The sequence below is a fragment of the Rana temporaria genome, chromosome 12 (assembly GCF_905171775.1).
Source record: "Rana temporaria chromosome 12, aRanTem1.1, whole genome shotgun sequence".
In the NCBI taxonomy this organism is placed as follows: domain Eukaryota; kingdom Metazoa; phylum Chordata; class Amphibia; order Anura; family Ranidae; genus Rana; species Rana temporaria.
The window spans coordinates 138298377-138316575 of NC_053500.1; the positions used below are offsets into that span (position 1 = coordinate 138298377).

General features: G+C 40.9%; 1 protein-coding gene across 3 annotated transcripts in view; it reads right to left on the bottom strand.

The window, feature by feature from the left end:
* Positions 1–206: 206 nt before the first annotated feature.
* The window catches only part of BAIAP2 (BAR/IMD domain containing adaptor protein 2), a 103879-nt gene continuing 85886 nt past the window's right edge, over positions 207–18199 (bottom strand). Inside the window, exons 13-15 of one of the 3 annotated variants that reach the window (XR_005744501.1) lie at positions 14144–14187; positions 6628–6674; positions 2147–2229 (exon numbers count right to left, since the gene is read on the bottom strand). Coding sequence is in view for 2 of the 3 variants with exons in the window: in XM_040330946.1 (XP_040186880.1) it covers positions 2160–2229 (70 nt within the window). In the remaining variant the exon portion in view is untranslated. Of the gene's footprint in view, positions 2230–6627; positions 6675–14143; positions 14188–18199 lie in introns of all 3 variants that reach the window. The other 2 variants (XM_040330945.1, XM_040330946.1) reach the window with 2 other exon arrangements.

The window sequence follows — 18199 nt, forward strand, 5'->3', positions numbered from 1 at the left end:
TACATAATTACGCCGGCCGCAATGGAAGCGCCATCTAGCAGACAACAGAAACATTGCAAGCTAAGATAGGCCTATCTTGGCTTTGTTTAAGTGTATTTCTGTTTGAGCATACACTTAAACAAACGCCGGCGTAGATTCAGAGTTAGGTCGGCTTATCTACTGATGAGCCGGCCTAACTCTTTGGATACAAACTGAAATAGGTAGATTCACAATCAGGAAGGGCCTTGTACTACAAAGGTGAAGGTAAATCTAAATGGACAATGTATGGCTGGCCTTACACAGACACGCCTCGGTACAACGGTGGCCGGCGTCATCACATATGAATGTTTTTTTGGGGCATGTTTTTAAAAACTTATAAGTGCAAATGTGATTGGTTGGGATTACACTGCACACGGCCTTTTCTCTAAGGCATCAAAAACACACCACAGGGGCTCCTGAGGGCCACAAGAAGTGCATTCTGCTCTATACGCCCTGCCTTTGATTCCCGGTAAGTTTATCGGCACATTGGATACAAATGGTCACCAAGACAGGAAGTGACGGCATATCTGCCCAATAGGGACACAACAAACAGGGGTTCCAATACAAGGAAAAATCTGAACCTCCTCTGTGGGACCTTGGTGAGCACATCTCCAGGGACACTCACTGACCACATCAATCAGCAATGGGTCAGCTCCGGACTAACATCTGCAGATACTTACTACATGCTAAATAGTGAATGGCTGCTGCTCAATGCTTCTTAAAGCTACAGCTAGCATTCCCGCTAAAATCTGCGCTCAAAGCCAGGAGCGCCGTTCACCAGAAAGATTATTGTACAAGCAGAAGATTTGAGCTCTGGTTATTACATTTGGCTGTAAAGTTTCTTATTACAAAGGGTCTGAAGGAAGATGAGAAGCCGGCGGCGTCCAGATTCTCCGCCTTATCCTCCCAGCATGCTCCAGGAGGACGAGCGCAGGACAGGCCGGCGCCAATAATCAGCTCCTCCTCCTCCTCCAGAAGGCCAACAGATAAATGCAAATTCTATTCATGAAAAAATTCTTCTGCAACAAAGATAAAAGGGACTAAACACCCCCCCTTTTATTCCGCAGGGGCCGGCCCCTGGAACAGAGGGGGAGGGGTCAAAGGATTTTTACCAAAACCTATGCAGGCATACAGCACATGCTACAATGTATATAACCACCTCGGGTCATAACCACCATCTTCCCATTCATCCCTCCACTGCATTATTTTTATTAAATAGACTTTATATACAAATTTATTATTAGAAAATAAACTTATTTTCTCTTATGAATGAAAAAGTGTAAAGATTTGAAGAGAACCTGTTCTGACATCTAGGAAGTTTTTTTAATTTGTATACTCTTGCCAAGTTAAGAAGGCGTGTCCATGTGACGTCATTAGCGATGTCACTCCGTTAGGAACGGATGACAACACTCTGATTTACGATTGGCTGTTCTTACAAGATGGCCACAGCTTAGTGAATGACATTATATGTTCTCAGCAGGCCGATTTTACAGCTTTCTAGCGCAAAAAAAAATGGCAGCAGCTGACGATAAAATACATAACAACCCCCATCAACGGATCTTGCAATATTCCAGCATTTATACCCGGGGGGAGGGGCAAAAAGCAAGCTGGATTTATATAGATATATAAATATTAAAGCTTTTTAAACTGTGCATGGCTTTACGATTTTCCCCTCTAGGGTGGGGCATAAAAATGATTGGTTGCTCTGCACAGCTCTTCGCCCACCCTGCAGGGAGCAAATATAGGGCCACCATGAGAAGATTCTCTGACCGGTTGTTGAGATTTCTACACTACCCTCCTCGTCTTAGAGACCGGTATTTCTGTGGGAGAAACTAAACCGATTGGGTAAAGGTGTGTGCCAAAGACATGAAGTTACAAGAAGATAATTTGTTAAAATAAATAGGTGCAATTCATACAGAGCAGATTGGGTTGTCACTTTTCACACCCATCCAGGTTGCCTGTGCGTAGAGTTAACAAGTGACTGTACAGGCTGTATAGCGCCTGCATAAGCTGTGGGGAGAAGATAAGACAAGGGGATAGAGTTCACTCATCTGTCATCTCTCCCGGCCCCGTTCACCGGCGTACAAGGGCACAGAGGCAAAGAGGCAAAGATTCACGGCTCCTCCGGAGGGTAGTCAGCGTCAATTCATGTGGGGAGCCGATCGGTCGTTTGTCATCGTGGGCCTCAACCGGATTTCCAGAAAGGGATTTCTGTTGGGAAATAAGAGGCAAGTTGTACTTTTACCAACAACAGGTAGGACACTGGAGGAAAAAAATAAATGGAACCTAGTCATCCCAAGGGGCCAGCTGGCCCAAAAAGTGACATTTCACTTCTAGGTGGAGTCCATTAGCTGTGGAAACATCCTTGGATCCCCAGCAGGGTGGAGGGGGAGTTCTCTCCATCACAACCCCCCCCCTCTGCTGCCATAAGGGTGTGCCAGCTTGGTTTGACACAACCTCTGTAATATAAAATAAATACAAGTTCTGGCCACCAGAAAGGTTCTACAACCCTGGCACAAAGATTTAATGTGAAGGCCGTTATTGGCAAGTATAGGAATGCAGGGTCAAGGACAGCTAAGCCGGCTACTGTGGGGATCCAGAACAAATTACATTTCATTCCATATCAAAGCTGTGGGAGAGATTGGTGGGAAATGCTAAACAATCCCCTACAGCAGTTATATGCAATTAGCGGACCTCCAGTTGTTGCAAAACTACAAGTCCCATCATGCCTCTGTCCCTGGGTGTCATGCTTGTGGCTGTCAGAGTCTTGCTACGCTTAATGGGACTTGTAGTTCTGCAACAGCTGGAGGTCCGCTAATCGAATAACCCTGCCATACAGATAAGAAATGTAAACATAAAAAAAAAACAATTTGCATATGGAATTAAAATGTTTTAAGGAAATATTCTGCATGGTATGAGAGACAGCCGCTCACTTGGCCACCACTCACCTGTGCTCCTTGGGCACCCCTCACCTCCATGGACCAGAAACCAAATGGTTGCCACTCAAGGCTCCATCTGGGTCCTTTCTGTGCTACACCTCTGAGAGTGCCGTAAGGACAGAGCTCATCCCAGCTCCATTAACACAAGAAAGACCAAAAAAAAAAAGTCCCATGCGCTGCACAACCCTGTAAAAGTGTGAATGACAGCCTCAGCTTCGGTTCCAGCCAAGCCACATCCCCAACGTGTTTCGCCCCCCCCCCCTAGTGGTGATTAAGCTCCAGGGGTGGAGCGAAACAGGTTGGAGGAGCATGGCTTGGCTGGGGCCTGGGCTGAGGCTGTCATTAACACTTACAGCAATGTGTGGCAGATAGGACTTTTTCGTTATGCGCTCAATAGACACAAAGCAGTAATCAGAATTTGAGATCCCCCCCCCCTCCCCCTCCTTGTGTACTTCCAGAAACTGCAAGCTTCAGGGACTAAGATTACAATATGAAGTTGGTACATGGTAGTACTAATCTAGCTATGTTCTTAGAGTGGGGGGAGTGCTGGGACCTCCTAAATTTAACTCTTCTGGTGCACACTGAGGGACAGGCAGGTCACACTATGACCACAGCAGATACCGAAGACCCAAAGCCGGTATACTTATCTCATGTGAGATACAAAGCCACCAGCATTGGACAGACAAAGGGCTTCCCTGCAAGACCAAGCTTGGTGCCCTCCAATTGGTAATGCGGAGGTCACATTCTGGACCCTAAAGGAACTCGTCCACCTTGTCTCTGGAACATTACTGTACAAATTACCACAATATACATTCTCTGGTTACTTAATTTCTAATTTCTGTATAATTGTCACCATATTGACAAGTAGACTAAACTGTTCAACAAAAAGGACAGCGATGGGGGAAAAAGGGACCAACCATAAGACTGCTGGGGGTGCAGAAGGCAACATTTAAAAAATATACCAGTATATCCACCTAATGCCAAATCACGTACCCATACGTCACTGGACTTCAAGTGGTTGTACAGGGGTTATGGCTGCAGCCATCAACCCAGAACCGTTTTTTTAAAAGTTGCCGGACAGCTTTTATGTAAAAAGCTATCCTAGCGGCTAATTAGGCCATTGCCTCTCCGGGATCTCCCATCCCTGTGGCAAGCCTGGAATAAAAGCCGGTGTCTTGTCGAGATAGTTCTCCTATCGATATGGTGCCCCCCCCCCCCGGCACAGACGAAGCCCACGGAAATCGCCAAACCTGATCAGCTGTTCTTCAGGTGTACTCAGGGCAGCATCCAGGCTCATTCCTTACTATCCCCGTGGACTTGGAGATGTTAAAAAAAAAAAAAAAGAGCCAGGTGGGCGAGCGAGGACATGAGGCCGACTGTCCACTTACAGCGAATTCCACGTCGCCCTGGACCTGTTGCAAGAACAACTAAGGGGCGGGTACACCTGAAAACAGCTGATCAGGTTCGGTGATTTCCGTTGGCTGGGATTGCGCCTGCGCAGTCAAGGGGGGGACAATATCGATAGGAGGAACCATATCGGCAGATCACCGGCAATACCACCAGCTTACCACAGAGATCATGGAGGACCAGAAGGTGATCTCTGTGCTACAGGAAACAGGCAGCGACATCACTTCCTGGCACCAATTTGTTTTTTTTAAATGGGCAAAGCATCTAAACAGACATACCGATCTTGGCATTTAGGGCAGAGGAGACATCTGAGGTCTAATAGACTCCAGATCTCTCCATAAAAAAGGACCTGCCACTGCCTATTGCTGTCACAATTTTACATTCCTTATAACGGCAATAAAAGTGATCCAAAAAAATGTAAAGAAACAATGCTGAAATAATTTAAATAAATATCATTTTTTTTTTTAAAGCACCCAGTCCCCCGTGCACAAAAGGCGAACGCACAAGTGGTTACACCATGTAATAAGCGATGGTTGCATCACCCCCTTGAAAAGTCCTATGGTTTGGTCCAACCACTGGGCAACTGTCACTCTTGTGGAGAAGTTTAAATCTGCATTTAAATGTAGAGAACAGTATAAACATCATCATGTGAATTAGGAAAAACACAGAATTTTATCATTTCATATATTATCGGAATAGGTTATAAGAAAAAAAATTCAATAGTCATGCTTTCTGCAGAGGGGATGCCTAGGATTTCCCCCCAACCTATGAGGACCCTCAATCTCAGGGGAAGAACAGATGGCATATAATGGGCAGAGCCTGTATAAGAAGATCCACTCTCACCCCGACTATACTGGGGGCTTTAAAGAACAAGCAACACACGCGGTATTTCCTGCAAAAAGATCAGAACTGAAATGCCCGGGTGGTCTACGATACCACAACCCACCAGATGCTACCAATAACTAAAATGGCAGACATTTTTGAACATTCCAGTTTTTAACATTGGGACACATTGAAACATTAAATCACAGCGACAATTTTGTATCTCAGGTACTGATTTAAAGCCAAGTCTAGCCAAAGTATTTTCTTTGGATGAAGCATGGAGGGTTCATGTGATTGTTCCTTCACAGCATGTCACTGGAAATCCCGCCAATGAGAATGCAGGTGGCCAAGTCCCATCCAGTGACAGCTGCGTTCTCATTTCCTGTAGCTGGTGTCACAGGACAGGAAGTGAGGGAAAATCTACCCAATGTAGACAAATAAAAACCTGACAAAAGTTTTACATTTTTTGTTCTCCTATAAACAAAACAACATTGCATGGAGCTTTAAAGTAAAACTATTGGCAAAACTTTTGTTTTTTCTTCCCCCCCCCCCCCCCCATGTTGGATGGAGTAAGAAGGGGGGGTTAGAACCCCGGTAAGATTTTTTTTTTACATCATAGTCCCAGTGGGGAGATTTCCTGTCCCACAGCCAAACAGGAAGTGATAGGAAATCCCTGCAAATTAAAGCGCATGTCCGCTGAAAAAAAAACATTAAAAGTCAGCAGCTACAAATACTGCAGCTGCTGACTTTTAATATCGGCACACTTACCTGTCCTGGAGTCCAGCGCTGTCCGCAGCAGAGGATGAGCGATCAGTCATCACTCTGCTGACCCATCCCCCCCCCCCCCCCCAACGCGCCATCCTCGGTGAGGGAACCAGGAAGTAAAGCGCTCCGGCTTCACTGCCCGGTTCCCTACGGCGCATTCGCGAGTCACACTGCGCCTGCTGATTGGCTCCCGCTGTGCTCTGGGAGCCGAGTGTTCCCGGAAAACAACGGGGGGGACGTCGTGCCCGCAGACTGGCCGGAAGTGGGTGCAAATACCTGTTTAGACAGGTATCTGCACCCCCCTCCCCCTGAAAGGTGTCAAATGTGACACCGGAGGGGGGGAGGGATCCGATCAGCGGGAGTTCCACTTTAGGGTGGAACTCCGCTTTCAAGGAGTTCCTTGGGGACCCCCAAGTCCCGATTGGAAGATTAACCCTCCCCCTGATTTTGTGGGTACAATCCCAAAAATTTTGGATTTACTTTCAATGAAAATGGTAAACAGGACAAAGCAGAGGGTGAATCTCACTAATGTGGACACAGAGAGAAATACAAACTAACAGGGGGTCTAATCCACCTCCACTCCATCCAACACTAAAACAAGTTTTGCCTTTAGTTACACTTTAAGAATGTCTGTTACTTGCAGTGAGGTCGGCAGGAAAGCCTCAGGTGGACCTACCTGTACATTGGAACATTCCTGTGGCATCCACATTTCAGAATATAAGTCTAGTTTAGCAAAAGGAGAAAAAGAGGAAAGAAATGACCTTCAGCTTCTTACATATTGACTATCCGCATTGCCTGAGGCTAACCAATCAGAATGGTGCTTACTTCCAGCACTTCCCTAAGCTCTATATAGAGAACATCTGTAAATGTGTTCAACCACAAAATCCACAATATTTCCAACTAATAATCCCGAGGACCATTACTATAGAAAACCAATCCTGGGGGCCACTACCATAGAATAATAATCCTGGGGGAAATTACTATAGAAAACATCTACGCATTATATCACCAAAATATGGAAGGGTGTATACAGCACACCTTCATTGCTCCAGCACGCTGCATTACATATGAGCAATAATGTGAGCCCACTGTGCTGGAACCCCTTCCATTTATTATTTTGGTAGTCACTGGGGACATGTCATGTTGCATGCATTTTCTCCATTTTAGGTGTAGAGTGATCATCACCATTTTCAAAGGAATAATAACAATAAGCTAAACTTTATTAGCAGTACAACGACTGGTACACATACGTAACATGTTTATATTCAAACCTCAGCCCAGCGCCAATAAATGCACCTTCAGACCTCAGCCCAGTGCCAATGCATGTACCCTCAGCCTATCGCCAATGCATGCACCTTCAAACCTCAGCCGAGTGCCAATGCATGCACCCTTAAACCTCAGCCTAGCGCCAATGCATGCACCTTCAAACCTCAGCCTAGCGCCAATGCATGCACCTTCAAACCTCAGCCCAGTGCCAATGCATGCACCCTTAAACCTCAGCCTAGCGCCAATGCATGCACCTTCAAACCTCAGCCCAGCGCAAATGCATACACCTTCAAACCTCAGCCCAGTGCCAATGCATGCACCTTCAAACCTCAGCCCAGCGCCAATGCATGCACCTTCAAACCTCAGCCCAGCGCCAATGCATGCACCTTCAAACCTCAGCCCAGTGCCAATGCATGCACCTTCAAACCTCAGCCCAGCGCAAATGCATACACCTTCAAACCTCAGCCCAGTGCCAATGCATGCACCTTCAAACCTCAGCCCAGCGCCAATGCATGCACCTTCAAACCTCAGTCCAGCTCCAATGCATGCACCTTCAAACCTCAGTCCAGCTCCAATGCATGCACATTTAAACCTCAACCCAGCGCCAATGCATAAACATTCAGACCTCATAACAGGTTCAATGCATGCACCTTCAAACCTCAGATTTGCATGCAGTTCATATTAAAGACACTCTGATAAATAAAAGGCTAACTGTAGAGCTGACAAAACCCAAAGAGGCACAATACAGAGACACAAAGACTGTACAACACGACATCAGAAGGACGCTACTGCAATCTTCTAGTGCAGCTTCTCTCAAATGAGGTTCCTCCGGAGGTTTCTAGGGGTTCCGGGAGCGATTTCTGCCTCTCAGATAAGTTTCCAGTGACACCATTCAGCTTCTTAGCTATCTGTGGGGGGGGGGGGGGGGGCAGCGAGTAACGTGGTTAACAAGCGTTTTGCAATACGATCACTGCGTTTCCTAAAATCCTAACCTCGGTTTGCGAGTGTTGCTCGCAAAACAAGCAGGATTCAGGCCAAAGAGGTGTGCAGTACCGCGTTTGGCGTGGGGGGGGTCGCCGTTCGGAAACAGCCAAAAAGGCCAGAGGACAGTTCAGCAAACCTCGGAAAGGCTTGTTAATGGAGTCTTTCCTAAGTCAGCCAAACTGTCCTTGGGCCTTTCCGAGGCTGTCGCCCCCCCCCCCCCCCCCCGCCTCTGGCCGCATGCGGTATTGCATGCCATTGAAGTCAATGAGTAACAAATTATTTTAATTCCCATTGACTTCAATGGGGAAACTCGCTTTGATATGCGAGTACTTTGGATTACGAGCGTTCTCCTGGAACGGATTATGCTCGTAATCCGAGGTTCCACTGTACATTGATCTTCACTTCGACACTAAAGATCATCACCCAACTGCCATTTATTGTTCTTTTATTGTAAGGTACATTTGTCTTGGTCAGATCTACACATTATACAGTTACGTCTGGTGGCTTGTGAAAGCGTCGTTGCCCAACATTTCCAAGGAACAGTTGCATGATATTGTCCGTCAGAAGTCAAGACGCCTCGAAAATATGTAACCAATGCAAATAACTTCTGCTACATGTGTGGCGAGGTTCCAGCTGCATCTCAAAAAGAGCGGTATGACGGCAGTTGTAAGGTGGCACACCACCTACATATTGGATGCAAAATAGGGGATCAGGACAAGAGTTGTGCCCCTCGTTGTTGCAACTTATCTGCGTCAAAGAAGAAAAAGTCCATTGCCTTTTGCAGTCCCAATGGTGTGGAGGATATAAATAAGAATAGCTTTGCGTTTAACCACATAGCGACCGCCGCACGCACGCAGATACACGCAGGGGCAGACAAATGGGCATACCTGTACGTCCCTTTAAATTTGCCAGCGGGCGGGTGCGTGCACCCACCGCGTGCCTTGTGAGTGCGCTCGCGGGTCCCGGGAACTCTATGTCCCCGGGTGGCCCGCGATTGCGGTCAGTTTTTTTTCCCCACAAATTTTGGTGGTATTTTGATCACTACTGGGGTTTTTATTTTCTGCTAAACAGAAAAAGACTGACTTTTTTTTTTTTCCTTTTTTGTTAAAACATTGTGCAAACATGTAATGTTTCTGTTTGGAAAATGAATGTGCGCCGATGAGGCTGCACTGATAGGTTGCACCAATAGGAACTAATAAGGTGGCACTGGTGGGCATTGATAGATTGCACGGATGGGCACTGATAGGCTGCACCAATAAGGTGGCACTGAAAGGTAGCACTGGTGTGCACTGCCAGGTGGTACTGGTGGGCACAGATGAAGCGGCGGCTCTCCATGTTCTGGACCGATGTCCCTCTGACAGAAGCCGGTGATCTTTGCCCCCCGTTAGTGTGAGGAGGGGGAAAAAAAAAAGGAAGATTACCGGCTCATTGGCTGACAGCTGATCACGTGGCAAGAGGGTTGGGATCGACTTATCACAGAGTGCGCCATGCAGGAGGAGCAGAGGCAGCTCATGCACAGGAGGGCGCACCAGAAATCCCTCCCAGCAATTAAGGCCCCCGCTGTAGCCATCTTTCGGCTATAGCGCGGGCGGGAAGGGGCTAAACTAAACGGGTTGTGATCGTTTACAATCACTTTCCTTCATTAGGGACCCAATTCCTGGAACAGCTACTTTCATTTCTGAGGCCTTCTCCTTGTAGACCAGTTTAATTACCTTTTGGGCATTTGTCAGATTGTTCTTCTATCATGTGAATTTATGGAGGTTTGATGACTTGGATTTGTATACATGTAATCTCGTACATTGGTTATATGTCATAGGATATGCTATGTGGGTTAGTAGATCAGCACGGTGTCAAGTAAAAAAAATAAAAAAAAATAAAACACATTCAAATTCATATAAAACAAACAATAAAACACAACAGGAAAATAAAGAGAGAGCAGAGAGCCGGAGACAGGAACCCGGCGTGATGAGACAGACATGGAGCCGCCATCCGTCTTCAGAATGGGAAGGCGGGGAGGTCCATGGGGGGACGAGAAGCACAGCAGTTAGTCAGCCATTTTGTTGTAGACAAGGACCAGAGAGGAGGAGTTAGTGTGACCGTTCTTGCCCAAGAAAAAGTTAAAGAAGCCAAAATGATGTCCCCAGAAGAGGGAGGTTAGCGATCGGCGAGTGTTCTGTGCTCTGCTACAACCGCCCAGTCATCAATAGGAGACAAATGTTTATGAATACCTGCAGTGCCACACTATATAAATATACCGCCTGTATACTATGGGGTGCATTTATATATAAAAAAAAAAAATGGCATAGCAACTCACACAATGAAAGTACATTAGTTCTGTGTGAATGGACAAACAAAACTTTATTAGGCTATTTTTTTATGCTGGTCAAATTTTTATTAATAATGGAAAATATTGCATTTGATCACTACATGGCACCAAGTATCGCAGGAATTTCTTGGTGGCCGAAGAACGTAGTTTCCAATTAAAATTATTATTTTATTCTCATTTTATTGTTTTTTACGTGCCAACAAATTTTATTGGGAGCTGGGTAGCTTTTGCCTTTCTCTCATCTGTAGCTAGATTTAATTTATTTATTTTTTACCATTGTTAATATAGAGATTATATATATATATATATATATATATATATATATATATATATATATATATATATATATATATATATATATATATATATATATATAAAATCTATCCATATTTCTACCTATCCATCTATATTAGATATCTATATAATTTTTTTAATATATATATATATATATATATATATATATATATATATATATATATATATATATATATATATATATATAATGTTTTTGTGTTTTTTTTTCTTGCTTTTGTTTTTTGTAGACTAGTCCTACCACGTGCCAGAGAATGTTCGAGTTGTTTTAATCAATAGCCTTTTTTTTTGTTATTTATGTACAAAGCTTTTGCATTGCTTTGTTCATAGTTATTTTATATTCTTTTTTTTTTTATTATTCATGTGCTGAAGGAACTTGTGTGATTCCAATCTATACATTTATAGTTCTATATTTATTGTAATAATATATATTATGGTTTTAAATAACCATAAATATTATTTTACTATTTGTATTTTAGTGCTGGAAAACTTGTGTATTGTTCTAATCTATACATTTACTGTGGATTTTGATTATATTGTTCTAATCTATACATTTATAGTTCTAGATTTTGATTATATTGTAGTAATCTATACATTTATAGCTATAGATTTTGATTATATATTGTTCTAATCTATACATATTTATTTATTTATATACATTAATAATACTATTATTGTTTTAAATAATTGTAATATTTATTATTAAATTACTTTAAATTATTATAATTGCACCGACTAGTCTTATGTGCTGGGCAACATATGTTTTGTTCAAATCAATAAAAATATAGAACTATAAAATGTATAACTTTAATTTTCATAACAATAATACATAGTAATATTAGTGTAATAATAATAATAATATTATTATTACTTTATTAATCATCATTGACTAGTCATATGTGCTGGGAAACTGGTGTATTGTTCCAATGTATACATTTATAGATTTAAATATTTTATCTATTTTAATTTAATAAAGAATATTTTTGATTATTACTTTAACGAACTATCATCATTGCAGACTAGTCATATGTGCTGGGAAACTTAAAAAAAAAATCTATGAAATGTATACATTAGAACAATACACAGGTTTCCCAGCACATATGACTAGTCTGTGCAATGTTAATAAAAGTAATAATACATCTAATAATAAAAAAATATATTCTTTATTAAATTAAAATAGATAAAATAAAAATCTATAAAAATGTATACATTAGAACAATACACAAGTTTCCCAGCACATACCACTTGTCTGTGCAATGATAATAGTTAATAAAAGAAAGAATATTTTGTATTATTAGATTTATTATTAAACTATTATCATTGCAAAGACTAGTCATATGTGCTGGAAAACTTGTGTATTGTTCTAATGTATACATTTATAGATTTTTATTATTTTAATCTTTTTTAATTTAATAAAAAATATTTTTAGATTACTTCTATTATTAAAGTAAAATAGATATATATATATATATATATATATATATATATATATATATATATATATATATATATATATATAAAAACTTATACATTAGAACAATACACACGTTTCCCAGCACATATGACTAGTCTGTGCAATGGTAATAGTTAATAAAAGTAATAAATATAATAATAAAAAATATTTATTAAATATAAATTAAAATAGATAAAAATCTATAAAATGTATACATTTTAATTTATATTTAATAAAGAATAATTTTTATTATCAGATTATTACTTTAACCAACTATTATCATTGCACATACTAGTCCTATGTGCTGGGAAACTGGTGTATTGTTCCAATGTATACATTTATAGATTTTTATTATTTTATCTATTTTAATTTAATAAAGTAATAATCTAATAATAAAAATATTCTTTATTAAATTAAAATAGATAAAATAAAAATCGATAAATGTATACATTGGAACAATACACCAGTTTCCCAGCACATATGACTAGTCTGTGCAATGATAAGTGTTAAAGTAATAATCTAATAATAAAAAATATTCTTTAACTATTATCATTGCAAAGAATAGTCATATGTGCTGGGAAACTTGTGCATTGTTCCAATAGATAAAAAAATAAAAAAAATCTATAAAATGTATACATTAGAACAATACACAAGTTTCCCAGCACATATGACTAGTCTGTGCAATGATAATAGTTAAAGAATATTTTTTATTATTAGATTTATTATTACTTTTATTAACGATTATCATTGCACAAACTAGTCATATGTGCTGGGAAACTTGTGTATTGTTCTAATGTATAAGTTTATATATTTTTTTAATTTTATCTATTTTAATTTAATAATAAAAGTAATAATCTAATAATAAAAAATATTCTTAAATTAAAAAAGATTAAAATAATAAAAATCTATAAATGTATACATTAGAACAATACACAAGTTTCCCAGCACATATGACTAGTCTGTGCAATGATAATAGTTAATAAAAGTAATAATAAATCTAATAATAAAAAATATTCTTTAACTATTATCATTGCACAGACTAGTCATATGTGCTGGGATACTTGTGTATTGTTCTAATGTATACATTTATAGATTTTTATTATTTTAATCTTTTGTAATTTAATAAAAATATTCTTTATTAAATACAAATAGATAAAATAATAAAAATCTATAAATGTATACATTAGAAAACAATACACGTTTCCCAGCACATATGACTAGTCTGTGCAATGATAATAAAGAATATTTTTTATTATTACTTTTATTAACTATTAAATATAAATTAAAATAGATAAAATGATAAAAATCTATAAAAATGTATACATTTTAATTTATATTTAATAAAGAATATTTTTTATTATTACTTTAATAACTATTATCATTGCACGGACAAGTCACACATAGTTGGGAATGTTTTGTATTCTCCCCTCTATACATCTACAGATAAATATATTATTATGCTGCGGCGCGCATGTACAGAGATGCACGCAATGGACCCATTTTAATGACCACAATACAATTCTAATGTTATTTTGTATATTTCTATTGATCAGGTATTGTAATATATATATAATAAATAAACTATATATATATATATATATATATATATATATATATATATATATATATAAATATATAAATATATATTTATATATTATCACCTTCTGCTGTCTCTATGACACCCAAGACCAAAGCATGTTTCGACTGGCCAATAAAAAAGGGGTCGCTCTCCCCCCCTTCCCCCCCCCACCTATACACTACAATACGTTCTCCCGGGCGGTCGTAGCAGATCACAGAAAAGCGGGTTAAAAAAAGTAAGATATTTTTTTCAAAAAACACATAAAAACTTACTAAGCGCAGAAACCTCTCAAAATCTCGCCACTTCAGCTTCCAAGCTGCAATATAAAGACAAGTTTTAGCTGTAGGAGGTGGGGGGGGGATGTGTACAGTTGTTATATGCGGAGCCCCCCCATAGGGTCCTGTCTGCTCCGGTGATCGTCTCGGTATTGTTCTGCCGCGAGTCGCAGTTTATTGTCTGGGATAGAAAAATTCCTGCGGAGGAATTCTACAATCTAGTCTTTCCATGTAGGTGTGGGGGGAGGGGGGGCTCTATTATTGTTTACACACTATGCATTGTGCCCTCATACCAGGCGGGCATCTTCTGCACCCCCAGACAATCTCCACCATTTTCTTGGTTTGTAGTGCAAAACAGCAAAAAGAATTATTGGAGGATCAAAACCACAATAGTCCAGATACAAAATTTATGTAACAATCAGTATTTTTTTTTTTTTTGCTAGAAAATTACTTGGAACCCCCAAAAATTATAAATATTTTGGGGCAGATCCACAAAGAGAGTACGCCGGCGTATCTACTGATACGCCGGCGTACTTTCAAATTTGCCGCGTCGTATCTTTAGTTTGAATCCTCAAACCAAGATACGACGGCTTCTGGGTTCGATCCGACAGGCGTACGGCTTCGTACGGCTTCGGATCTTGGATCCAATACTTCGGCATCCGCTGGGTGGAGTTCTCGTCGTTTTCCGCGTCGGATATGCAAATTAGCTATTTCCGACAATCCACGAACGTACGCGCGGCCGTCGCATTCTCTTACGTCGTCTCTATTCGGCTTTTTCCGGCGTATAGTTAAAGCTGGTGTTTTGCGGCGTATAGTTAGACTTGCCATGTTAAGTATGGCCGTCGTTCCCGCGTTTCATTTGAATTTTTTTTTTTTTTCGCAAGTCGTTCGTGAATCAGGATGGACGTAATTTACGTCCAGGTCAAAACCAATGACGTCCTTGCGACGTTATTTAGCGCAATGCACGGTGGGAAATTTAGGGACGGCGCATGCACAGTTCGTTCGGCGCAGGGACGCGCTTCATTTAAATGAAACACGCCCCCCTACTCGCCGATTTTAATTAGGCGCCGTTACGCTGCAAAAGATACACTACGCCGCCGTAACTTACGGCGCAAATTCTTTCTGGATTCGAACCAAGGACAAGTAAGTTACGGCGGCGTAGCGTATCTCTGATAATCTCCGCCGTTTTCTTGCCCCCCTTTTTTTTTTTTAAAGCAGAAGCCCTAGAGAATAAATTGGTGAGTTTCATTTTTTTTCTTTTTTATGTCACATGATATTTGCGCAGATATTTTTTAAACACAATTTTTGAGAAAAAAATTTTTTTATGCAAAAAAAAAAAAAAATACACAATAGGCAACACATTTTTATTGTAAAACATAAAAGATGAAGTTATGGTGAGTAAATAGATAACAAACATGTCACGCTTTAAAATTGCACAAACCGGTGCAATGGCGACAAACGATGTAAATTCTAATATCCATAGGCGATTAAAAGCCTTTACAGGTTAACACTTTAGGATGTACAGAGGAGGTCTGATGCTTAAATTATTGGCCATGATCTGACGTTCGCGGTAATACTGTGCAGGACTATGGCCGTTTGCATGCAGGACCGTTGCACGTGTTCGCCTTTGCACGCCAACACGAAAGGACAGGGGCACTTTACTTTTTTTTTTTTTTTTTATATAGAATATTTTTTTTTTTAATTATACATTTATTTAAAAAAAAAATGTATTATTTTTTTTTACACTGTTGCTTCGAAGCGAAAGCGAAACTTCTGCTTATTCGTCTCCTCCCCCCCCATCCAAGGTTGGCTAGACTGAAACGGAATGTTCAGTAACTTGCTACTCTACGTCCACAAGAGGTCCGTCAGCGGGGTCAGAGGAGGAGCCAACAGCGGAGTCAGAGGAGGAGCCAACAGCGGGGTCAGAGGAGGAGCCAACAGCAGGGACAGAGGGGGGGCCAACAGCGGGGTCAGAGGAGGAGCCAACAGCAGGGACAGAGGAGGGGCCAACAGCAGGGTCAGAGGAGGAGCCAACAGCGGGGTCAGAGGAGGAGCCAACAGCGGGGTCAGAGGAGGAGCCAACAGCGGGGTCAGAGGAGGAGCCAACAGCGGGGTCAGAGGAGGGGCCAACAGCAGGGACAGAGGAGGAGCCAACAGCAGGGACAGAGGAGGAGCCAACAGCTGGGACAGAGGGAGGAGCCAACAGCGGGGACAGAGGGAGGAGCCAACATCGGGGATAGAGGAGGGGCCAAAAGCGGGACAGAGATGACAGTTGCTCTTTAAAAATTATGATTTAAAATCTACTTTATTTAAATCAAATCCACCCTGGCGGAGAGAGATCCCCCCGTTGAGCAGGTGGATCCGCTCGAGGGAGTCCATCCTATGTGAAAAGGGTCTTATCTTTATATTTTTTACTACTAACCGCCACCCCCCCAAACATCTGCAACACGCCCCCTTCCTGTATTAAAACAACGCAGATCCTTTAAGAATGGAGGGGAAAGTGAGAGATCATTTATTGGTTGGCAGATGAAAAGTGTGCAAAGAAGTGACGCTGAAGGCACAGAAGTAAAAAAAAAAAAAAATGAATAATAATAATAATAATAATAATAATAATAATAAGTAAATAAAGGCAGATTGTATAAAATGTTTATTAGCCTCGTATTTTACAGCCGCTCAAAAGATCAAAATCACAGTTAGCATGTCACCGAGAACCATTTCCCCCAGAAAGGAAAAAAAAAAAAAGTAACGATTAAGAAAAAAATAAATATATATATAAGATTTAAAATGAGAGAAACAAGTCCAAGAAGCAAGCAAGGCCAATATCCAATCATAAAAAAGATCCCCCATATTGCCCCATTTAAATGCAATAAATAAAACTTTATTCATACAAGAACATTACAGGGCACGGTTTATTTTTTCTTAACAAAAAAAAAAAAAAGGAAGGAGTATGAAGCACTGTACATTCTTTATACAAGATTCTACATTCTGTCCATCACTGAACCAAATTAAAATATAAATAAAATAAAAATGCACAACAGGAAGCAAAAACTTTATAAATAAAAAACGACAGATTTATAAAAGAGCGAACGTTCCAGCAATGTAGGGAATGGCCTTTTCTGTACCGTGTTGAGTTTTGATAATCTGGACCCCTCAACATGGCAAACTGAGCTACAAACTGTCCTGTAAACACATAAAAGCTGGACGGATACGAGTTTATGGTCGTTTTTAGCGAAGAGGGAAAATACAGTCGCATGCTGGGCGATGCTCTCTGTACCGGATCTCACATGTGACTACTTTGCATTAAAAGGTGTATAAAGAAAAAATGCACTCAAGTCGTCCTCTAAAAAGCAGCGATTAAAAAAAAAAAAAAAAAAAAAAAAAAGGTTTCCAGCTTCTAAAACTAAAATTCCTCCCCTCACTGAGCATGTGCAACTGCTTTGGGAGGAACCCCAGAGGCGTGGAGGGAAGAGGCTCGCCCATAGAAGGAAGTAGAAGCTCCTCGGCTGCACTACGGAAGCCGTCTGTTTGCCACCAACCAATGGATGTGTTCTACACCGACCGTCCCGGCTGCTCCTCATATTACAAAACTTCTCCATACACAGATCAAGATTTACAGAAGGAAAACGTCGTCTAGACACAGAGACCCCCTTTAAGATGGCTTAACGGTAACAGCCCTTTATACGGGACAGCCCTCGTTTTTGGTAAATGGCAGCAACCCAGTAGACATGTGGCACTGCCGAAAATGTTTGATTCTGACACATGGAGGGCTCGTGGAGTCATTCTTGCCCATTCAATTTTTTTTCCAGAGAGAAAATAATGGAATTCTTTTAAAAATTACATTTTATTCGATAGCCAACTAAAATGTGAACGAGTTGGAAACCCAGCAGGCCCTATATGTACAGGTGTCCCTATAGGAGTGCGCACAGGGTGCGTCGGATGTGCCCTGGCACACCCTAATCACCTCGTTCACATTAGCATTATCGCTCTGTGTGCCACTAAAGAGATGGGAAGGATCTCCCACCGAGTGGCTCTGCTTATAAGGGTGGAAGATTT